The sequence below is a fragment of the Corvus hawaiiensis genome, chromosome 16, assembly GCF_020740725.1.
Source record: "Corvus hawaiiensis isolate bCorHaw1 chromosome 16, bCorHaw1.pri.cur, whole genome shotgun sequence".
Classification (NCBI taxonomy): Eukaryota; Metazoa; Chordata; class Aves; order Passeriformes; family Corvidae; genus Corvus; species Corvus hawaiiensis.
The window spans coordinates 8,383,205-8,407,386 of record NC_063228.1 but is presented as its reverse complement, the minus strand read 5'-3'; the positions used below and the strand labels follow the sequence as shown (position 1 = coordinate 8,407,386).

Here is a 24,182-nt window from a genome sequence, read left to right as displayed (position 1 = left end):
CTGAGATGAAAATGCAGCAGCTCAGGGGGTGTTTCCCAGGTGGGACCAGCTCCAAGGGAACACATTTGGATGTTCCAGGGCAGGTACGACTCCAGCTTGGCTCCCACTCAGAAAAATGCTACTGGAGGCTCAGGGAATGTGGTCCCAAAGGGCGTCTGGCCAAAATTGAATTGACAGTAGAGATAGGCTTTTATGCAACTCTGAATCCTTCACTTAATGAAGAAATGAGCATGAGTCTTGCTGCCACTGGGCACTAGTGACAGCTCAGGAAGGCTCCTGCAGTGCAGAGGGGTTGTAGGGCTGTGGTTGGGTGGTGGGGTTTGAGTTCATTTTTAATCCCTGAAGGAAAGGTGATTTCACAGCATCACAGAATGGTTTGGGTTGAAGGGACCTCAAAGCCCATCCAGTGCCACCCCTGCCATGGGCAGGGACACCTTCCACTATCCCAGTGCTCCAAGCCCTGTCCAACCTGGCCTTGGACATTTCCAGGGATCCAGGGGCAGTCACAGCCTTCCTGGGCCTGCCAGCTGCCTTAAAAAAATACTCCTGGTGAGACATTTGGTGAGAGGAATGTCACTAAACCAGATAGAAATCAGTCATTTCTAACAAGTAAGACAGGAGACAAATTATAAATACTAAACATTTATTATTTTTCTCATAGGAAGGTTGCAAGATTCAATTTCAAACAACAGGACAAGGGTTTTCATTGCTGTTGGGATTTTGTTTTGCTTCTTTTAAGGGGAAAGAGAGAAGGAGGAACTGGTGTAAAGATACTACCAGAAGCAGTGCAAATTGAGATTAATTTCTTTCTTCACCATCCCAGTGCTGAAACCACAAGCTAAGCCCTTCCCAGTTAAATCGAGTCTGTTTTCCAGTTTCTTGTACATCACTGAACACAGCCAGGGCCCTCCTTCTCCTTTACCCTTCCCCTCCAAGAACACCCAGCACAGTGGCAGCCTTGCACAACAGTGAAGCCTGGAGAAGCCAACACGGTGACACTTCATCAAAATTAGACCTGAACAGAATGAAAATGCCCAGAATTCCCCTCCTGCTCAGCCATGCACAGTGCAGGCACCCTCTGCTGCAGCTGCCCAGCGCTGCTTTCCCAGCTTCCTGTCACAAACACGTGTTACACATCCACAAAAACACAGAAGAGGGAAATCAAAGAATCCATGTACACTTTACTTTCAGTTTTAAACTAAGGAAGGCAAGCTTTAAACAGGAATCACTGACACCTTGTCAAAGTCCCCCGTTAGATAGCTGGGAATGGGAGGCAAGTCTTGCTCACAGAAAATGTTCCTTGAAACCACCCAAGGGCACCAGGCCTGTCCCCAGCAGCACCAGGAGCTGTCCCAGCCACAGCCCGGGGTTGGCACGTGCAAATCCCATCCTTTCCATGTCCTGGCCCGAGCCAAGGCAGTCACGGGGGCTCCCCAAGGCTCCCCTCCCTGCAGCCCTCAGAAGTCAATGTTTGCCAGACCTGTGTGAAGAGAAAGAGGGATTTGGGGGGGAGAAACAAGGGTTTATTCTCACCCTACCTGCCCTTCACTGCAACCAGGTCAGTTATATACAGGAAGAAAGATGCTTTGAGAGTTATTTCATTTTTTTAAACTGAGACATAAAGGATTTGGTGTGAGGAAAGCAGGAAACAGGTTGGGCTGTACTTTCTAAACCATTTTTTGATTGTGATGCAGCAATTAATTTGATGAAGCCAATCTGCAGGAGCACTGGAGTTATTCATGGCAGAAGGAACAACACAGAATGTTCAGGAACCTCAGGGCTTGCCCATGAAATTAGGAAGAGAAAGCTGGGGAAAGCACCATTAATGAGAGCAGTAAATTCACACTGGATAAAACTCCCCTGCCTTAGATTAAGGCATATCCATGCCATGTCCATTGGACACTTCATTATCTCCTTTGAGATAACTGTCTTTTGTAACTTCTAAGATACCCTGCACCCCTTAATCTCAGTACCCCAAACTGTCCTCAGCCTTTCTCTAATCACAGCAAAGAACAATGCTGAGATCCCCAAAATAGCAGCTGCTAAGAACAGGTGAACTTTTGGGCCTTAGCTCCTCTAAAAAAAAGTTGTGTACTACAGTCACCACTTCTCAGCCTGAAGAAATACAATAGAAAACATGGATTTTTGAGCTCAGAAGTATGGAGGATTCAGGAGGGCACAACAAGGCAGCAGCCCTGTCACAGCAGCAGCAACAGGGTGTTGAAGAACTCCTTTTACCAGTTTTTATCTGAAGATCTCCTTTTACCAGCTCTCTCAGAGGCTTTGCTGCTCAGCCAGGCTGAAGAGACCAAATCTATACCCGTTTGCTAAGGAACAGTCAATAAAATCTGTTCATGGATACTCTGTCAGGAGCAAGGAAAGGGCAGAGAGGATGAAGGGGAGGAAATTATATAAGTGGCAGGCAAAGGTTTTCTGGAAAGACTGAAGTCCCTGAAATTGCAGCCAGAAGTAGAGACAAACTGTGACTGCAACAGAGTTGTCTTTTTAATTTGGACAAATACAGGCTGTGGCCATCCATCCTTCCCCCAAACAACAATTCCCCTCATTTTATCGTTTCTTGAGCAGCAGCAACATCCAAATACTATAGAAAGCCTAAATCAAGTCTCTCACAGAAATTCCAGTCTAGGAGAGACAGAATTTTAAGAAGAAAAGGAACATGTGAAAGAGCTAATTTCAGAGGGAATTTTTTCCCCGGGGAGAAAGCGGCATGGAAAACTTCAGTGTCAGATGGCTGCAAATGGGGACAGTGCAGAGAAGCCTGGGATAAGTAATACAAATTTATTTTTGTGTTGTCAGGACACTGTGCCTTCATATACCGTGTGCCCATATGGCACTTCCCATGCATGGGATTTGTAAACCTTTCAATTAGCACTGATGGGATAAAGCAGGCAGTTATTTAAAGTAACCCATACGGCATCTTCTGGTGGAAAAATTCCAACTCCCCTGTACTGGCCAGACTCCCCGCTTGGATGCCCATAAACCCTCCAAAGGCTGTGGAGAAACATCCACCTGGGAGGTGCTCCCACCCCAAGGACGGAGCAGCAAAGCCCAATCCTGGAACAGCAGGGGGGGTCTGTGGTACACCGGGTGTAACATCCCAACCCCAGCCTTCCCACAGGAGATTTCCATGGTGAGGATCACCCCCAGCTGCTGGGGAACATTACCCAGATTGCTGCTGTCCTTTGAAGCCCAGCAGATGCAGTAGTGCTGCATCAGTTGTTCAAACAGTTCCTTTTCATCCAGGAATTCAAGGGCTTCTATTCTGTAGGAATAAAATAAAAGTCAGGATTTGAACTGGACTCTGAGCAGAATTTCTACTGAACTGTTCAATCCATGAGAGTGAAAACTATGGCCAGAAAGGCAGTCACCTCTCCAGGGAACAACTGTAGGTATTTGTCCATGATGCCACCACTGCTCTCGCCCTTGTCAATGTATGAAACAAGTGACCCTTGTGCCTTCTACTCCTCATCCCTGGAATGAGGATGCCTTCTACTCCTCATCCCTGGAATTCCATATTCCAGGACTCATCCATGTAACTCCTCAAATACCAGGGCTGCTACTGAGGATCTAAAGAGGCTGAGGGGCAAAAGTTCCTAAATGCACTCCCAGGTGTGAAGTGCTGCAGAGGAGCACTCTGGTGAAGGTTTTCCTAAAGAAAAAGCATTATTTGCCTCACTAATACTGGAGGACAGAGTTTACATAACCTATTTCCTGGCATGTGGAACAAGTGCAAGGAGCTGAACAGATCCAAGGTAGCCAAAAATGCTACAAAGAAAGCATGAGCTCTGTGTCTCCACCAGTGCCATATGGTCCCATCACACATCCCTGTTCCTATTTAAACCACCTCTGATTTCCACTCTCACCTGTTCAGTTCCAGGCTTTGAGAAACCCCCATATGTGAATATTTTGACCAAGGTAACTTGCTCAGATAATTCCAACTATGAATGACTCATAGCAATTCACATTTCACATTATATCCCTAAGAAGTTACTCCATAAAGTTTCCCAGTGTTTAGCAATTAATGCAGAAATATTAACAGAATCCAGGCAGATCAGTGACTGTTAAACAGCCTTTAGTCCCCCCCTCTGTGCTCTGATTTCTGCAGACCCAGCAGTCTCCCCCTCATGAAGACAATTTCAACGTGCCATGGTTTAACCCCAGCCAAAATCTTCACAAGGAACATCTTGGGGACTGCAAAAAGCCAACACAGCATTTCTGTGGCATCTTCTATCTGCAAATTTCTGCCATGAGATGCCTTATGTCACACCCAAATAAGACATCACTACTGCCAGTCTGCTCCTGGCAGCGTAAACGCTCTGGATCATCAATCCAGGCATTATCCTGGAGGCTCTGCAGAGCTTCAGACTCAGAAATGTTGTCTCCCTGGGCGGCACCTGCCTGCAGCCTCCTCTCTGTTATGATCCCACGCTACACATGGATGGGAAGGACCTTGGAAATGGCATCTGAAGATGACTTTTGGGACAAAAAGTGGTACCTTTTGACATCAGCCTGTGGCAGGAAGCTGTACACCTTCATCATATCGATGGCACGGGCATTTTCCCAGCCATTTAACAGCAGTCGTTCCCTCTGGAAAACAAAGGGCAGCACATCTTTCACAGGATTCCAGGGAAAGTACCAGAGGACAGCTTCTTCCCCTAAGGATTTCACAGGGCAGCTGCTTGACCTGTCCTTTGAAGAGCTCCCAAACTCTTCCCTAATCATGTGCTGCTGATCCATGCAGAGAGGGCAGGGCTGGGCTCTGACCAGGAAGTTTTGTGCAACCACTGACATTCAGCTATCAAAGAGGAGCTCTGGGGTGATCTATCTGTGGCCTTCCAGGACCTGAACGAGCCAACAAGAAACATGGAGAGAGACTGTGTACAAGAGATGGAGGGACAGGACACAGGGAATGGCTTCCCAGTGCCAGAGGGCAGGGATCAATGGGATATTGGGAAGGAATTGTTCCCTGGGAGGGTGGGGAGGCCCTGGCACAGGGTGCCCAGAGAAGCTGTGGCTGCTCCTGGATCCCTGGAAATGTCCAAGGCCAGGTTGGACAGGGCTTGGAACACCCTGGGATAGTGGAAGATGTCCCTGCCCATGGCAGGGGGTGGCACCAAGCCAAACCATACCCTGATTCCACGGTAACGTAGCCAGCAAAGGGCTCAGTAACTGCCTCCCCGCCCCGGTCACTGCTGAGCCCCACAGGACACACTCAAGAGGCAGAACTCACAGCCAGGTTAATAAAGCTCAGTGTCAGCCCCTCAGAGTTCCATGCCCCTCACCTGGGAGTCCAGGGAGCTGCAGAGCTCCACCCCAGCCAGGCTGCACTGCCGGCGCTGCAAGTTCTCGATCATGATCTGCCCGAAGCGGTCCCTCATGTTCACCTCAGGTAGAGAAGGAGACAAAAGTGTTCCCCCTTCCCAACACAACGGAACAGCTTAACCCTTGGACTGCCTACGTCACAAACGTACAGGACACCAGTGAGTGGCACATCCTCACCCTGGCTCTCATTCCCCACCACCACCTTCTCCTCAGCAGCACAGCCCCAGTGCCAGCGGCAGGGGGACAGTGCCACTGTCAGTGCCTCACAGGCACCGGGGCTGGCAGGAGAACTGCCTCTGCTTTCAGCTGTCAGCAACTTGGTTCAGCTCTCCAGCAGTGATTTACAGCTTGGAAGATCCTGTTACTAATTCCTGGAGCCACCTAGTTCCCCCGAGGCAGTGTTTGACTTCCAGAGGGAGAAGCAGAGTTCATACTGATGTGATTTTTGCTCCACTTTGCCAAAGAACACAGAGGTAATTATGTAATGTTATACACCCAGAGCCAGCACTCAGCATCATTTCTTTTTCTTCTGCTTTAGCTAAATCAATATTCTATGGTTTTTTCCACATATGGATTAAGTCTCAATCATTTTGCTTCAACATATTGTCTTTCAGAATAGCTGTATTTTCTCTACAATGAGCTAACCAAGCTACAAGTTAAAACACATTACTACAGAAATTCAGCAGAAACTGATGTTTCTACAAAAGGACATGGCCCACTCTTATTTCTCAATAACTCCCACCTACGAGAGCAATTTTTATTACAACAATGCAGGTCTAAAAATGCCCTTTTGGTTTTACCTGCTCATAATTGATAACCATGGCCACGGGGAAGGTGCTTGCTGCCCACTTGAGCAGGTTTGCAGACTGCTGGGGGGTCATGTAAACCAGCACACACTCGGCCACCAGCAGCGTTGGCAAACTGCAAAACAAAACCAAAGGAGAACATGACTTCCAGCAAAAGAACAAGAAAAATCTACTAAGAATTGTGAGCAAGCAAGTCATTTCATGTCCCCAGAATTTCTGAAAGAGCTCCATTTTTTATGAACTAGACACTGAAGACTGAATGAAATCTCTTCATCACGTTGACTAAAACTGGGCTTTCTGGCAGCTGTGAATTAATTAACCACAGGAGACTCCTGTGGCTGCAAACCAGAGAGTTTAGGAAACAATCTCCCCAAAGTCAGCCCTGAGCACAGAACAATGTGCATTCTCTAAGTCCTCTCTGACAGCATGAACTGAGGTGTGTTAAAATTCCCTCTGCAGGACAATTGTGCCCTGTACACACAGTTCACACTCTTGTAGAGATCAGTGAAATCAGGAACTAATTACAAATTGAAAAAAAGTTTCCTCTTTAAAAAAAGTTCTAAGAAGAATTTTAATTAGAGAAATTTGTTCAGTATCTGTAAAACAATCTTCACATACTATTATCTAACAAAATGTAATCTATAGTTTGCACATTGCCTCTTCCCCCTCCATCCACAAAACAACAAAAATAGACATCTACACAAGTGATTTTCTTCACAATTATTGAGTTTGCTCTTAATTGCTGGAATGAAAGGGGGAAAAAAGTCACTAGAAGCAGGAGAAATTCCACAAGGAGCAGCAATGTAGGCAAGCAAGGCAACATTTCAGAGGATGGAAGTGTAAAGAATTAAATGGCAATTTGATGCATTCTGCTTTCCCCATATGCTCTCTCCCACCCAGCCAGATCGTTGCTATTTATAATGCTTAGATTTGAAAGGTCTGTCCATCATCCACTCAAAAACTCAACTCCTGCCCCCTGAAAGCCTCATGTTGAACAATAAAACCCCAAAGGAGCTGTGGGATTCAGATCCATTGCAGTCCCATCAAAAGGTTTAGGGAACAACAGGGGTTTAACAAGAGGCCACAGAAAATAATTACAGAGATAAAACTCTGAAATCAGAGAATGCTGGTATGGTTTGGAAGGGACCTCAAAGCCCATCCAGTGCCACCCCTGTCCTGGGCAGGGACACCTTCCACTATCCCAGGCTGCTCCAAGGCCTGTCCAGCCTGGCCTTGGACAGGGACTTCCACAAGCCCTCATTAAAAAATCCAAAAACACAATTAAAACCCTATGATCTTACTGTATATCCAAGCTATGTTTCTTCAGCTTTTCCTCCAGATCTGATGAGAAACGGAGATCTGCTCCTACTATGGAATATCGACTGGAGTCCAGGCTGTGGGAATCTGCAAGGCAAAAATTTGGAGAGGCTAATGTTACAAATGAGAGGGATGCTGGAGTTATGAACTAAAAAATCTACACAGGAACACATGAATTGGGAGCCAAAGATTGGCCTGTTATACCGAACTATGAGCAGCAAACTCTTCTTTTTCTAACATTAATTCCCTTCCTACTTGTGTTTTACAGTGCTCCATCACCATCAGACCCTGCACCGAGCCTCCTCTCTCCCTCTGCAGCCACGCTGAAGCAGAGAGGTTATCCCAGCCGTTACCATGGCTGCCAGGAATGCAGAGAGAAGAAAAATGTGAAGATTAAAGGCAGGATTTTTGTTTTGTTTGGAGAGTCTTCTTAGATGGCCCAATGTATGTACATAGGAACTACATAAAAGTAGATCAATTTCTGAAAAACTAAGCTAAGAGTGACAATACTTCAAATATTAACAACAGATATAGCTATATAAATTAACTATATTATATAGTTATATAATAAATATGGGGAGCAGACACAGATTGGGGCCAAAAAAAAGTTACCATCTAGCCTTTTGGTGTGATTTAGTGGTGGCATTTAAGGAAAGAGTCAAATTGGAGAAGGTATTCTGAGCAACAGATATTCCCCTGGGATGTAATAGGCAGCAAATTCCTGTGGATGCTTCCCAGAAAGAAGGAGGGACAAATCCCAGAGTCTAAGGAGCCCCTGCCCATCCTGGCACAGCTGTGAGGAAGCAGCAACAGCAGAGCCTCTTGCCATCAATAATTCTGACACCCAGCACCAATGAATGCACCCAGAGGAGCCCAGGGCCCACAGGAGGCACTTCCCAAGTGCCCCATCAAATCCCCTGAGAGCCAAATACAGAGATGGCTCTGGAATGCCTCAGCTTTTCTGGAGCAAAGGCACCAGGACAGAAGAGCCCAGCATTTCCCCCTTGTACCACAGGAGTGAGACAGATCAAGCAGTAAAATAATAAACCAGTGAAAAAATAGCCAGAGCTGAAAGTGGCTCTGGAAGGGGTGGTCAGTGTGTGGCTGCAGGAGCAGGTCTGGCACAGCTCCCTGGGGGATATGCTGCAGGCACAGCTCCTCAGCATCACATGGGAGCAGATGTCACAGAATCCCAGAGGCTGGAAAATATTCTCAAGACTACCAAGTCCAGCTGTGCCCCATTCCCACCTTGTCCCCAGCCCAGAGCACTGACTGCCACATCCAGGCCTTCCTTGGACACCTCCAGGGATGGGGACTCCAAACCTCCCTGGGCAGCCCCTTCCAGTGCCTGACCACCCTTTCCATGAAGAAATTCCTCCTAATGTCCAACCTGAGCCTCCCCTGGCACAGCTTGAGTGAGGAGAGAAGAGAAGCCAAGTGGCTGAAGAGGCAGGATGAAAGGGGCTTCCATTCCAGGAGAGGGGAACAAAAACTGGGGACGAGTGTGGGTTTTCCCAATGATTACATCAAGCAGTGATCGAACATTCCAGAGGATGCACCTCTGTTTAGTTTTCAAATTACCAACTCCCTGAAAGCGGCACTAGCAAGTGACAATAGCTGCCATTCCAGCAACACTTGGGAGCAGATCCAGGAATCAGAACAGTTCAGAAAGAGAGTTACAAGGGAAGAAAAGAGAAAAAAAGTTGTGCAGCAAATGATTCAACATTTTGAGTCAAGGCTTTTTCCATGTGCATGTTCTGTAATAGCTTTACTACTTCCCACACCCTTCTATTTAAGTGATTACATCAAGGCCATGATAATGGCATCAAAAAAAGCCACCCAAAAACCCCACCACACACAGGGAAGTATTTAAATAGGGATTGGTTTCTGTCCATGGATACGGCACAGCGAGCGTCAGCCACCACAATTAGTAGGGAATTAATGCCAGCTCCCTGTCCAGCTTCAGAGGCTTGGACACATAAGTACATGAATAAAGAACAGAAATAAAAGCCAGAAATAAACCACAAAATGTTTTAAGGGATCCAGAAGAGAAGGAGCACAAACACTCCAAGGTGGAAGTAAACGTGCCTTGCCCACACCACACTGATTGGAGCATCTTTATCACGGAATCGGGGAATGGTTTGGCTGGGAAGGGACCATAGAGACCATCCAGTGCCATCCCCTGCCACGGACAGGGACACCTTCCACTGTCCCAGGTTGCTCCAAGCCCTGTCCAACCTGGCCTTGGACACTTGCAGGGATCCAGGGACAGCCACAGCTTCTCTGGGCACCCTGTGCCAGGGCCTCCCCACCCTCACAGGGAAGGAATTCTCCTCAATACCTAACCTAAATTTCCCCCTTTTTAGTCTGATCATACTTAACTAGGCAAACTTCAACCACTCCATCACCTGCCACTTAGGGAGCAAACACTCACTGGCTGCAGGGCAATGGCAGCTGGGGACAGCTGGAACTGCCACTGTCCCCAGCCTGGAGGCCAGAAATCCATCCACGAACATCCCAAGAACTGCTGTACTGCTGGTATATGCTCTGGCACCAACTCCTACTTTATTGCAGAGCTGGAGATTCTTGGGGCTGCGCTGTGCAGGGCCAGGGTTGGACTGGATGTTCCCTGTGGGTCTCTTCCCACTCAGGATATTCTGCGAAGTATCAAAGTGAGCAACCTGCTGCCCATGACTGAGCAGGCCTGCTGCAAATGGATTTTCCAATTCCTGCCCATCCATAGGGCAGCTGGAAAAGAAAAACCAAGTTCCAGCTTGGCAGCACAGTCACGTGGTCCCCATTGATTTCTTCTGAGGAACAAGAGTTTGTTTTAACTGAATTGGAGTGTGTGTTAAAACCCCTCTGTTCATTCTTACTGCAATGCTGTGACTCAGGCCAGCTGCCCTAATGCTGGCACAGCCAGTGACATTTGCTGGCTTAAACAACTGAAAATCCCATATTCCAAGCACTAATTCCTACCCAGGCACCAACACCTTGTGTTGTTTTTTAGTGAGGTTGTTTGGTTGGATGATCTCCTCTAGAGCTGTCCTGGGGATTTGTGTGATGCTCACACAGCATACTCAGCCATGCACAAAGATTCTCTCTGTACTTGGTTGAAATGAAGGTTTTAGAAACATCAAACTCAGATTTAATTTGAGAAATACAAGGGAGGGGAGAGAGAAGGGGAGAAAGACGAGCCCCACCACCCCAGGCCACCCCACCTAGGCCCTCCTGGTCCAGGCACAGGGTTCAGCTCTCCAGGGATAATCAACAGAGAATGCTTTCCTCTGGGCACACACTCGTATATTTATTTTCCATGACTTCTGGCACAGAGGTAACAACACAACTGGTTCAAATTTCACAGCCATAGAACAAGACATGCTTGTAGTAACTGAGTAGTAGCAGGAGCTACTTATAGTCACCTTTTGACCTCACCACATTGCATTTTTTCTCCACAGAAATGTTAGGAGAAGTTACTGCTTCTGTTGGAGGGTGGCCTCAGGCCCTCCCTGCTGCCCTACACTGGCTTCTGGGGCAGCATTGGCAGCCTCCAGGCACACCAAGCTCTTCCTCTGCCACAAGAATTCAGCTTTCTTCTCTTACTCTCTTCTCACATTAGTGCAACAATTTCCTGGAGGTTTTCCAAGAGACAGCATGCAGGATACTATTGACTCAAACTGATTTCATTAGGATTTTCATGCTAAGGTATCTTTGGCAGCTTTACAAAGCAGCAGCCCCTGCAGCCTGTTCTGCAGGAGAGCATGCTGCTCTCCCCCAGCTCAGGTTTCACTACACCAGCCCAGCAGGGCCCTGCCACACTCATCTTGTCCTGGAAGCACAGGGTCAGCCCCACACAAGGCCTGCAAGTCCCCCTGACACCTACACTGGGTCACAAGAAAGTCTGGGGACAGAGGGAAGCTGAAACAACCAAGTGCCCAAGCTGGCCTAGACAGGGCAGAAGGCGTGAGAGGCACACAAAGCCAACAGTTCACGAGGTGCAGTTTGCACTTGCCAAGGTAACAAAGGTGCAGCACTGACCTCCCAGCAAGAGCAACATGCATCAGATAGTGCCACTGAACTTTGGAAACAATCTGCTGGGGCATTGCCACAGGGACATCACTGCTTTCCCTGGAGCTCCAGCATTCCCCAGGAAAGCACGGAGCTGTTCAGTGACAGGGCTCATGTCACTGCATTCCTGGGCACCAGTTCTGTACCAGACGTGCACACCATGCTGCCCCTGCTTCGGCCACAGGCAGCCCAGCACGTGCTGCCCTGAAGCCAATGAAGTTGTGTATTAGCAGCAGCTTTGTGGCATGAGAACTTTCAGGGTGAGCAGAAAAGCAGTGAGAGAACCTGAATCATGGCAACCCATATTAGCACAACTCAAAAACAGAATTCCAAACAATCTAAACAAATCATTCCTGGTATACCAGAGACAGGAGTGTGAACTGATGTGGGGAAGCAGGCACAGGGAGGGACAACCTCCTCCCCAAGATTCTAAAATCCTGGTCCACATCTGCACAAAAACAAGCAGCATTTCCCTACCTGGCAGTGCTGCTCCCCTGTGCCCCCTACACCCCTGTGCCAGGTGGTACTCCCAGAATATTCCACAGTTCTAACAGCTGTGCCAGGTCAGACCTAAGGTCTCCCTAGGATGATACCCAGCCTTCCAGAGGCCAACAGCAGCTCCAAAGGGAAAAGTCAAAGAGCGTAAACACCTACCAACACTGGCACATAAGTTGTTTTCTAGCTTTTCCTCAAAAATGCTTAAAATTCCTTTGTATTTCTGGACCATTACTGAGCTCATGCTTTCATCCATTTGGTTATTCTAATACTCAGATCCTGCAGGAAGGCAGCAATAATCATTTACATGTGAGGCACAAACTGTTTTTTCCCCCCATGTGCATCACTTTCTATTAATCCACATTGAAATCATCATCAAGTCACTAATTTCACAAGATACTTCTACAGTTCTTTACCACTCTTCAGAGTTTGGATTTGCCAACAAGCTGCCACTTACTAATCACTCTATTTTCCCAATTTTTTCTTAGTGTTGAACAACAACATATCCTTAAGCACAGATCTCCATCTCCTCCATAATGAAAATTAACAACATATGCTCGCCCTCCATCCCAGCTCCTCATCCATATGAGAACCATTCATTCCCCATAACCACTGTGCCACTTCTTTGGCACACTTTGGCAAGGGACACAGTCAAAACACATTTTTGAAATCCAAGCACTATACTGATGTCCTTTTCCAACAGATATGTTGACTTAAAAGAACTCCAACAGATTTGCGAAGCACAGCTTACCTTTCCAAAAGCCACAGTGACTCTTTCTCAACACCTCCTATTATTCCTGTGTTCTCCTAAGTCTGTCTCTTAGAGCTCCTATGATTTGTTCAGTAGAGACATCAGTCCTACTGGCATGGGGTTCCCTGGATTTCCGCTGGAGCCCATCCGAGTCACAGCCATAACCTTGCAGCTGGAGACAGTTGTAAATGAGAGGGCACAGACCAATCAGTAGCTGAGTAAACTGATTGTCAAGTTCCTTTAGATCTGTAAGAACTCTCTGCTCATCTGTTTGATTTATCTACTTATTCCAGCACCTCTTCTCGTGGCACTTCCCTATGAAGCAGTTCCATTAATTGATCCTTAAACCAGAGTTCACAGGGATCTCTCTGGATCTGACCTGTGACTGGGGGTCAGTTCAAACTGGAGTTCCACAACACTTCCACCACCTCCACATGTTATGGACACGCTGCTACATCCCAAAGATCTTGGTGCAACAGAGCCTACACCAGCCTGGGAACAGCAAAGTTGTTAGTCTGAGGTTTTAACACCCAGCACTGAGAAGGAACCAGAGAAGCAGCTTCAGAGAAACCAGTCTCACCAGTACATCCCAGTGCTATGGGAACTGGCTATTAATAGCCCTAGATTACAACAGTGCAGGCTGATAAGGCTGCAGGTGTTTTGCTGTTCCAGATGTACTGCAGTTCTTCAGGAACACGAACCCCACCCAGCCCTTGGGACAGAGCCAGTGGGTGCCTCTGGGATGGTGCTTGTGCAGCAGATCTCCCTGGCGTCAGATATGCCCCAGGAGGGCCTGCCTGGAACCCCAGCGTCCCCAGGAGCCCTTTTTCTGAGCTGGGGCACTAGGCTTTCATCTTTGGAGGCCTGAGGGTACAAGGGAGAACTCTGCCCTTCAAAGGATATTTGCAGGGTTGGGAAGTGAAGACCGTCTCATGTGCAGCAAAAAAATCTGCAGAATGTGCCCAGAGCCTGGGCTAGAACTGTGCTCATGTAAGGGGCCACAGGGGATCACAGCAGGGAGCACCAAACACTGCAGGCTCTGCGTTAGGGTCACACCTGCTCACACACAGCAGTTGCTATGGTGGATGCAGGTAATTACTGCCCCTCCTAAATTGTCCAAAGCAGCTACTACAGCTCAGCATCTGCACTGAGAACATGAACTCAGTGGAACCCAGGAAGTTTTCCACAAGTAAAAAAGGTTTTCAAGTGCAGTCCTGACACAAACATACAATTATAGAATGCCTTGGGTTGGGGGGGACCTTAGAGATCATCCAGTCCCACCCCCTGCCCTGGGCAGGGACACCTGCCACTATCCCAGGGTGCTCTAAGCCCTGTCCAACCCCACCTTAGACACTTCCAGGGATGGGGAGTCCACAACCTTCTGTTCCATAATGAGGTTAGAAACTAAGAGAGTACAACCACATTACACCACCTGAAATTAGTATCCTTCTGATACCAAAATGTAACAAACAGCACTGGCTCCTGAGCCTGGACTGGGTAGGCTGTGTTTCTGCTGTGAAAACTCTGCTAAGTGTAAAGACTTGTGCTCTTAATGAGACAGAAAGCAGATAAACACTCAACAGATATTTTAATCCAGTATCTATGCTCTCTGTAGCACTTTTTCCTTTCCTGTGACAGAAAACAAGCTACATATGAGAGAAAAAGAAAAAAACCCAACTTTCTGCCAGAATAAAACCACTTAAAGAGAAGACATTTCTAACACAACACGGAACAAATGGGCAGGAGTCTGTAAGAGAAGAAAAAAGCCTCTTTTCCCTCCCAATTCTCTGTCCAAACAGCATTTCAAACATTAAAAGCCTGCCCACATAGCAGAACAAAATGATCAGAAAAGTTTTAAAAGTGCTGCAGTACATCACTGACTGAGTTTGAGGATGACTCACCTATTAGAAGAGAGTCCCCTGAATGGGATTCCATAATTGGTTTTGACAGGGGAGGTTTTGATCTGTGGGAAGAAGGAAGAAGCATCTCAGAGCAGTTAAGCCTGCTTAACAGTGTGCTTACAGCTTTTTTCTTAACATATATATGTGTGTGTGTGTGCGTGTGTGTGTGTGAAAAGCAGCCAAGAGAATATCTCTGCCCTCTGCTGGAAAGGAAAACCTTTGCAAGTTGTAGAAGTTGGAGCTGAGTTTTTTACCAAATTACTCATAAGTTTTGAGGGAATCTTTCAAGAGAAATCCAGGTACTCCGTAATGTGTCCTCAATAAGCCTTAATGGATTCATTCAAACAGGATATTCCCTTACAGCAGCAGCTATCCTGCCTCCAACTGAACAGGCACATCTGGGAAGCCAGTGCTGTCTTCAACAGTAAGAGAAGACTTATCACCTCTAATGGTCAGGAGATTTTCCCTGCCACAGAGCAAGCTCTGCTTGGCTCCCTAAAACTTTCACACATCACCTTCTCCAACCTGGAACAGTGGCTGCAGAGTCACATGTGGCACCTGCCTGCACAATGAACCTGTATTCTATATTGAATCCTGGAATGGTTTGGGTTGGAAGGGACCTTAAAGCCCATTCAGTGCCACTCCTCCCATGGGCAGGGACACCTTCCACTATTCCAAGCTGCTCCAAGCCCTGGCCACCCTGGCCTGGGACACTTCCAGGGATTATGGGGCAGCCACAGCTTCTCTGGGAACCCTGTGCCAGAGCCTCACCTCCCTCACAACCCAGAACATGAAGAGTCTCTCAGCAGAGAGATGAAATAATGACACTGACTTACAGTCAGTCTCCCACAGCTGAACACAGGCCTCAGACTTACTTGATATTATGTATTTTTCTTGCAACGATCATCGGAAAATCCACTTCAAAATATTTTCTAGGGAGAAGATTTTCATCCTAGGAATTGGAGGAAGACACTAGAATTAGGGACACTCAAGTTTCACATGGCACAGGACAAGACAGAACCTCAAATCCTGAACAGTTCTGGTTTGGGTTACACTGGCATTTTTAACAGTGGTAAAACAATGTCCCACAAATTAAAACCCCCTAAAATTCAACAAACACTGGCTGAGAGTCATTAGAATGTCCTCTAAGAATTAAAGAAATTATTTAACATTTTATGTAATCACAGAATCCCACAATAGCTGGGGTTGGAAGGGAGGTCACCCAGTCCAAGCCCCGCCTAGGCAGGATCGCCCAGAGCAGGTGACACAGGAACGTGTCCAGGTGGGTTTGGGATGTCTCCAGAGAGAAGAAGGACTCTAATCGCAGACACCAGATATTGAAACACACTCTCCAACCAAGGATCTGGGAGAGCACAGCAACAGGAAACTACCACAGCATTTACCATGACTTTCAGCACAGCCTTCCAAGGAAAGAACCAGGAATGCTTTGCACAGGTTCACCCAGACAGTGACCACATTCCAGTTCTCCTCCAGCCCACAGCCAGAGCACAAGCAGACCAGTCTGCCTGGACTACAAAGGAGGGGGAAAGCTCTTCATTCCATGTTGGCACCATTTCCCAGCCTGATGGAGAAGCTGTGCCAAGTCTCTCCCTGCGCAGCAATTCCTTTGTGTTGGATGTTGCTGCTCTTTCTGGCTGTCGACCCATGGATTTCTGAGATGAAACTAGAACTCAGAACACTGAACACTCCAGTAACTGGCTCCCAGCTTCTGTACATTCATTACACCACACTTGCTCTCCACAAGGACAGAGAACTGGAATTACAGGCCCCATTGCAGCTTTTAAAATCACTGTTACCAAACATGGTATTGACAGAGCTTTCATAGGAATGCAGGTAAGGGAAAAGCTTCACATCTCAGAAAAAAAAATCAGTACTGTCTCCCTTCCACGGATGGAATACAATGAATTGTGACCAAGCAAAATGCTCCTCAGGCTTCCCTCCAGAACCCAAATTTGCCAACAGAAATGCTAATGAGAAGATAATTCACTCAGAGGTGTGTTCATCCACAATGATGCCATCATACAACACCTGAATAACTGAATTTCCGTGAATTACACACAAACACACCTATACATGCAACAGGATGCCCAGAGAAGCTGTGGCTGCCCCATCCCTGGAAGTGTCCAAGGCCAGGCTGGACAGGGCTTGGAGCAACCTGGGATAGTGGAAGGTGTCCCTGCCCAGGGCAGGGGGTGGCACTGGATGATTTTCCACGTTCCTTCTGATCCAAACCACTCTGTGATTCCATGAGTTATATAAACAAACTCACAACTGGAATCCCAGAGGATGTGGGAAAAGTGTGGCAACTGGTCAGGGAGTGATCCTGCCCCTGCACTCAGCCCTGGTGAGGCACAGCTGGAGGGTCCAGTTCTGATCTCCAAGAAAGACAGGGAACTGCTGGAGAGAGTCCAGCAGAGGCCACAGAGATGATTTCGGGTCTGGAGCATCTCTGTGATGAGCAGAGACTGCGGGAGCTGGGCCTGGTCAGTCTAGAGAAGGGAAGGCTGAGGGGGATCCCATCAATCCATACAAATCTCTCCCAGGGCTGTCAGAGGATGGTTCCAGACTCTGTTCAGTGACAGGATGAGGAGCAATGGCCAGAAACTAAAACACAGCAAGTTCCACCTCAACATAAAGAAGAACTTCTTTCCATGACGGTGGCAGAACACTGGAACAGCTGCCCAGGGAGGGTGTGGAGTCTCCCTCTCTGGAGACATCCCAAACCCACCTGGACACGTTCCTGTGTCACCTGCTCCAGGTGATCCTGCCTGGGCAGGGGTTGGACTGGATGAGCTCCAAAGGTCCCTTCCAAGCCCAGCTCTTTTGGGATTCTGTGAGAGCTCCTGCTGTGCTGTGTCCCTGCACACCTGCCCTGTGTGCCAGAGCCAGCCTGGACGAGCTCAGAGCAGCCCCTCACGGGTCCCCACAGCCCTGTGTCCTCAGCCAGGCCTGTCCCCTGCAGCTCTCGTTACCTTCAGTCTCCAGAACAGGGTGTCCATGCCAGCCCCAAGATTAACAATCTGACAGTTGCATTCTGTCTTCTCTAGAAAAGCTTTGATCAGGTAACTGACTCCGTGCACACGAGCATAATAACCTGCAACACACACAAACCCTGGGTGAGTTGTTATTTTCATGTAAAACTCGATGTTTAGCACTCATGAAGATCTTTAGGCAGTATGTAGAAAGAATAATGCCCTCTTTTTGAGATACCTAAGGGCCTTTGTTTTTCTTTTTTAATTACAAAGAAAATCTCATGTACTGATAAAACTCAGCCCTGGGTAAATAGAAGCTTTAGTCAAGTTTCACCTCAAGCAGAGCAGAATAATTCTACACTTGCAGAGACCCAACTGTCCTGGGTCAATCCAACATTACTGATTGTTTTGAGGAGATCTCTGCACACTGAGACACACAGAGACAGCCCATTCAGAACACAGAAAGCAATGGAAGAAACTTTTGATTTACAGATTGATATTTAAAAGATCAGATACAGCATGGAATTGTTGCTGTGAAGAAACCTTGTCTCATTCTTTCACGTATTTCCCCACCCTCCCTAAAACCCAGTGTACAGGGGTTTTGTCAGGACCAGTTAGGTGCTCCCATTCCCATTCCAACTTGCCTCTGTTGATCTCAGGTGCTTTCCTTTCTTTAGCTTGTCTCACAAAATACTGGATGTAAGGGTCCTCCCAGTAGCCAACACTTACAGCAAACCTGTCCAGCAGCAGGGTAAAGAGAGAATTATGAAATAAGGCCACCAAAATTTACCCTAAAAGATACACAGGCTGAAAAGGTCCCTCTGGCCTGGGTGCACACATGCAGACATGGTTTAAAAATCTGTCCCCTGTGTGAAACTATTTATATTAAAAGATTATATCAAGTTTAGTTAGAAATTTTAGTTGTTGCCATATTCAACAAGCATCTTTTTAATGGTCTCTGCACTACTGGATGAAATTTTGTGAGCAAAGACCCAAATCTCAAATATTCCCTCCTGGGGGACCCAGAAGATGAATTGTCTGTCTCCAGCTCCTGAGACACACAAATCAGGCTTTACTTCGACACACTGTTACATGACAAGGTGTTTGCACTTATTCCAGAGCTTCTACACATCAGTTTAGCACAATGTTACTCTGTCCTAAAAGAACTCACGAGTTTTACAACTGATTCCAAGAGGAAAACTCTCCAACCAAACTCAACCACCCAACGATCTGCTGCTACAAAATCCAAAAGGGTTTTGCAATAACAGAGGTTAAATTGACAGCCAGGCACAACAGGGCAACGAAACTCATTCCCCTCTCCGTGCCCAGCCTAGAGGGGGAGAAGGAAAGAAATCTGAAAAATATCAATATGTTTCTTCCCTGAGATGTCAAAAACGACCAAACGTTATTAGATACTGGCTACCACTGTTCGCTGGTCTATAAACAAACCCTGCGCAGACCCGCGGGCAGGGGTTTAGCAGCAGGAGGCTGAGGTTTGGGGCTCCGAGCGCGCCCCGCCAGCCGGGCCCTGCGGCCGCTCGGGCCCGGGGCACACTCACAGAGCCTCGGCACCGGGAGAGGACGGGGCTGCTCCCACCCTCCTCCAGCGCCGCTCCCCGGGAGCCGCCAGACCTTCGCCCCCCAACTCCCCAGCCCCACCGCGGGGCCGTGGCCGGTGCGGAGGGACACCGGCGGGCGCCGCCCGGGCGGCCGTGCCGCTGCCCCGGCTCCGGTACCGTTTGCAGACGGACGCGTCCTCACAGGTTCCCCGCACCGCCTCATCCGCCTCGTCGGGGCCGGCGGCGGCCGCCATGGAGCACACGGGGCCCGGCCGCTGCCACCGCCCCTGCGGCCCGCCCCCCGCCGCCTCTCATTGGGCAGCCTCCGCCGGAACTCAGCGGCGATTGGTCCAAGCGCTCGCCGATCCACACGGTGCCCAATGAGAGTGCGCAGGCTGCAGCGCCTCGCCCAGGAAGCGGCGGCGGTTGTGCAAGGCAAACCGGGAGCTGTAGTCCGGGAGCCGCTCTGCGGTAACAGCGCCGGATACTGGGTCGGAACTGTCTAGGGACGGCCGACCCCGCCAGGGAGCTCCGCCCGACTGCCTGTCATAAAGCAGCAGCAACCGGTACCACCGAGAGAGCAGCGCAGGCAGAGCCGTGGCGTTCAGCAGAGGCGCTATCCGGGCTGCGGGCGGGACATCCGGGGCTGGGGGGCTCCCATCACGTGCGGGGCGAGTGGGGGGGCGCGGCCGGAAGTGGCGGAGGCGGCGGGGGCCGGGCCGGGTCGGGTCGGGTCGGGCGGAGCTCCGGCGGCGGAGGAGGAGGAGGCGGCGGCGGTGGCGGTGGCGGCAGCGGCAGCAGCAGCAGCAGCGGGCGGCTGGGGCGGCAGCGGCGGGGCCCGGCGCGGCCCGGGGCAGCGGCCGCCGCCATGAAGAAGCAGTTCAACCGCATGAAGCAGCTCGCCAACCAGACTGTGGGCAGGTGGGCGGCGGCACCGCCGGGGACGGGACGGGGCGCGGGGGGCGCTCCGCAGTGTCGGCCGCGGGGGGCGAAGCCTCGGTGGGCTCCGCGGGAAGCGCGAGGGGCGGCGGCGGCCGAGGGCGCTCGGGGTTAAAGGCGTTCGGGAGGCTCGGTCCGCGTCGGTCCCAGGGCTCCGCCTCGCCTGCCCGGGGGCACAGCCCCGCTGGGCTCCCGGCGTTCAGCGGAGCCCTCGGGGGTGCCGAGCCCCCCTCCCCGAGCCCCGCAGGGCCATTTGCATCGGGCGCTTCCTGTCTGCGCTTTGGCGACTTTCGTTTCCTTTCTCCCGGTGTTAATATTGAGGTGTCTGCTCTATTTCTCGCTTTCTCTCACATCTAAGAAGACTTCAGAGAGTGCCCTCTCCAGGACTTCATTTGCCTCCCCAGGATTTAATTTTAACAAAACTCACAGGAGCCCTGTAGGTACAATTGCTACCAGCTTCCAGCTGTCAGAGTCTGGGAAGGTTTTTAACTCGGATCTGTGGCAAGAAATCTGTGCCTAGACAAGGAAGTGTCCTGCAGCAGCAGCTGTCCCTGAGCTAAACATGCAAATGTCACCACATCGCTCTTCTAGCAGAAGTCAATACTTTTCTGCACAAACTTTCTTCTGCTTTTAATCTGAAAATCAGTTCCTCTATGGGGAGTATAAATTGAAAGTCAGTTCTGATACTGAAAGTATAAATTTTTTATCTGAGTTTATGTTTTGGTGGCCTCCTTTCCAGTAACTCTCTTAACGGGGTGTTTATTTTCCTTGGAGCCCACACAACCCAGGGCAGGTGTGTCAGCTAATAATGCCCAAGGAGGAGATTTTTAATAGGTTTGTTTTGCTATTAAAGAGGGAACAACTTCCCAACCAACCTTGTCCTCTCATTCCCGCTTCATACAAATTAATGGAGTTTTTATGTTGTTGGAGGGATTATTGGCATTCCCTGTTTGCATGTGTCAGCGCCTCAGCTCCAAATCCCAAGTGGAATTTTGAGTAATCTGGGTTGTACTGAGTAGGATAAACAGCTTGGGGTGCTTTGTGTTTCCAGGGGCAAATCCAGGTGGAGTGTGGAGCAGTGTTTGGAAGTGTGGGTGGGGAGGTTGGCAGTGACCTTTGGCCATGCAGGTGAGGGCTGCAGGGTGCTCGGGTGTGGTGTGTGGGCAGGTTCTTGTCACACACCCGTGCCATGGAGTCTGGGGTGCCCTGGCAGCCTGGGCATGCATGGGGTGGGGGGGTCTGGTCTAAAGTCTAAAATGGAGACACTGCTGTCATTGGTTTTCATTAAAAACTATTTAAATGACACTGAGTCATTTGTTTTTATACGTTTGATATTCATTAATTTTGGCTATTTCATATTGCTCACCTGCTCACATTTCATGTGCTAGTCAAGCATTCCTGGAGTCACCAGGGCCTTATTTCATTTCCCAAAGTAAAATCAGGAACAGATCTTAATGGGTTTCGCTTTCAGGTATCAGGGCTGAGGCTTTCAAAGTTGGTTTGAGAAGCACTGCAGGATTCATCGAAGACATGACAGACATTCAGCAGGATCTTACTGGCAATATTACATGTTCTCTTGGGTTGTATTATGTTATATTGAGTTGGTGAACTCATTTATTAGTTTGTTGTGCTGGGACAGAATGAGGAGAGAGAAGTCCTGCGTCAAGAGGATCCCTCTGGTTGTGTGAATGTTTGAAGAGGTGATGGTTCAGAGTTTCAAGGCCCTGGACCATGGGGCACCCTGCAGGAGAATGAGCTGCTCCACAGGAGAAGCAGCATTGGGAGGAGTTTGGGGTCTGTGCCGAGGGGTCACAGCCCCTCCGGGGCTGATCCCTGACTGGCTGTTGCATTTCCTGGTGCTGTTTTTGGAAGGAGTGTCTCCTCCTGCTCTGCTTTTCCCTCCCTCAGAGGTTTGTCCATGGTCCCTGGGGTGTGGGAGAGCAGCCATGTTACCCTGAGGTCAGCAGGGCTGGGCCTGCGTCAGCCACGCGTTGGCACCGTGGGTTGTTGCTTTAATGAAGGGCTGTTTGACTGAAGGTAGGAATGACACTGCCCTTCTTCCAGCCAACTTCCAGGGGTGGCATCCTTGGCCTTGGACCCCAAATACCAGAGCTGGCATCAGGAAAGTAACACCTTAATAGGGGAAATAAGAAAAGATGGGCAAGAGCTCCATCAAAGCCGAGGAATGGCATTTATGAGGAGCCTGTGAGTCCATGGATGGAATTATATGGAGTTATGAAATACATGTAGGAAACTTAATTAAAGAGGGTATTAGCTCAGTGGAACAAGATTCCACAATAATTAATAGATGTGTTAAATATTTGCAGCAATTATCTCATAGATGTTCTTGGCTGCCTTAAGTGTTCAATCTGCTGCTGAGGACTTTATATTTCATATGTTGGACAGATTTGTTGTCAGTGCTGCTGAGGGGAACAGCACAAACTCTGGGAAATCTAAAAAGTGAAATACCAGAGCCTGGGATAGGTGGCTGAGACACAACCTGTCACTGGAGGTGGCATCACAATGTTGTCAGGGCAGTCTTAGCTGGAGGAGTGAACTGTGAGTCCCAGTGTGTGTTGGTGCTCTTGGCATCCTGAAGGCTTTCATATCCAGTCAGGATAATTCCCAAAAAGTGGGGCTGGGACCTGCAGGTGAGCAGAGGCAGGGCTTGCCAGGAAATCATTAGTTCTACATGAGCTGAATTAATGCATTGCCATAAAGTGGCATCTTGCCCACAACAGGCACAGGGCTGATAACCCAGAGGAATGAGCTCAGAGCTAACTTTATCTTGAGCTACATCCTGAATCCAGCTGCAAACAGCTGGAAAGTTTTAGGTAGGCTTAAAAAAATTAGTTGGGGAGGGAGTGGAGAAGAAAGCAATAACTTTAATTCTGAACTCCATGAATTTCAGGTGGCCTGTGATTCCTTAGAGGCCATGTGCTGGGATTGCTTTTAATGGGATTTCTATCCTAATTCCTCTAAACCTTCATCTCTTCAGAGGCCCAAGGCTTGTATCCACTGGGAGCAGTTGTGTGTGTGTGTTTGGCCTGGGCACAGAGCCCTGGGAAATTGCAGTTGTGGACTGGTTTAGGATGTGCTGTCTCACAGATTTGGGGAGGTGAGGTTGTACCTTCCCTTGGGATGCTTCCTGAACAGATCCTCACTCTAGCAGAGCACCTGAGTGTTAGGCTCAGAAATTTAAAAGATATTGTGTTTGATGTCAGCAAGGTAATTCTTCGTGTATCTACAAGTGCTTGTCTCCGTTTCCATGCCCTTTTATAAATTACAAAGGAGACAGATTTGATTAGAAGCTTGGGAATATTCTCCTTTATAGCTGCAGTCATCCCTAATGAAAATAAATGTTCAGAGCTATTGTCATCAAAGCTTTGCACTGATACACTAATAAGCATTTGAACTACATAGCTGAGTAATTTCCATGAGGAATGAGCCCATGGAGAGGTTTGGATCGTGCTGTTTGCTTACAGAACTCAGGTTGGTAATTAATGACATTTCAGGCTGTGACAATCTCCACGAGTTGGGCTTCCGGCCTCTGGGGACCAACTGCTGCTGCTGTTGTTGTTGCCGCCATCAGGTTCTTTCTTCATCCTTTAGGTGCAATCCCTGAGTATCATCGTGATTAAAAATTATTCCAGACAACTGCTGGGGCGGTTTGGGTCTGGTGAAGTCACCCAAGATCAGACAGGTGGATTTTCTTACTGCCTTTGCTGGGAGAGATACTCGATCTGCCCTGGGGCTCTTGCAGTAATTTAAACCAGGGACAGGCAGCTCTGACTAATTAGAAATCTGGAAGAGCCCACAAAGTGCCTCAGAAGGCTCTGGTTTTATGCAAGAGGCTGACTTACTGTAGCTTCTGTGCTCGTTTCCCAGTGCTCAAATACAACTCCTTGTGTACAAATAGGTTTTTCCAGGCCCTGTACGCATGGCATTGCTCTGACTCACTAGGAGTTTTGGAACATGGCTTTTAATAGCTCATGTCCTGCATAAAAGTT

General features: G+C 48.6%; 2 protein-coding genes across 12 annotated transcripts in view; one reads left to right on the top strand and one right to left on the bottom strand.

Annotated features, from left to right (window-relative positions):
- Window positions 1-626: 626 nt before the first annotated feature.
- LCMT1 (leucine carboxyl methyltransferase 1) lies at window positions 627-19,544 on the bottom strand. Its single transcript, XM_048321133.1, has 11 exons — window positions 19,411-19,544; window positions 18,319-18,410; window positions 17,675-17,796; window positions 15,557-15,633; window positions 14,682-14,743; window positions 7,451-7,553; window positions 6,144-6,264; window positions 5,304-5,405; window positions 4,517-4,608; window positions 3,186-3,283; window positions 627-1,480 (listed from the first exon to the last, which is right to left on the bottom strand). Exons 1-11 carry the CDS (start codon window positions 19,485-19,487, stop codon window positions 1,458-1,460), a joined length of 969 nt encoding a protein of 322 aa, XP_048177090.1. The 5' UTR covers window positions 19,488-19,544; the 3' UTR covers window positions 627-1,457.
- Window positions 19,545-20,020: 476 nt separating this feature from the next.
- Window positions 20,021-24,182, top strand: part of ARHGAP17 (Rho GTPase activating protein 17) — a 41,409-nt gene continuing 37,247 nt past the window's right edge. For 8 of the 11 annotated variants that reach the window (XM_048320727.1, XM_048320729.1, XM_048320735.1 and 5 more), the window contains exon 1: window positions 20,021-20,154. In XM_048320727.1, coding sequence (XP_048176684.1) covers window positions 20,102-20,154 — 53 coding nt within the window. In that variant the 5' untranslated portion in view covers window positions 20,021-20,101. The remainder of the gene's footprint in view (window positions 20,155-24,182) is intronic. The other 3 variants (XM_048320739.1, XM_048320738.1, XM_048320728.1) reach the window with 2 other exon arrangements.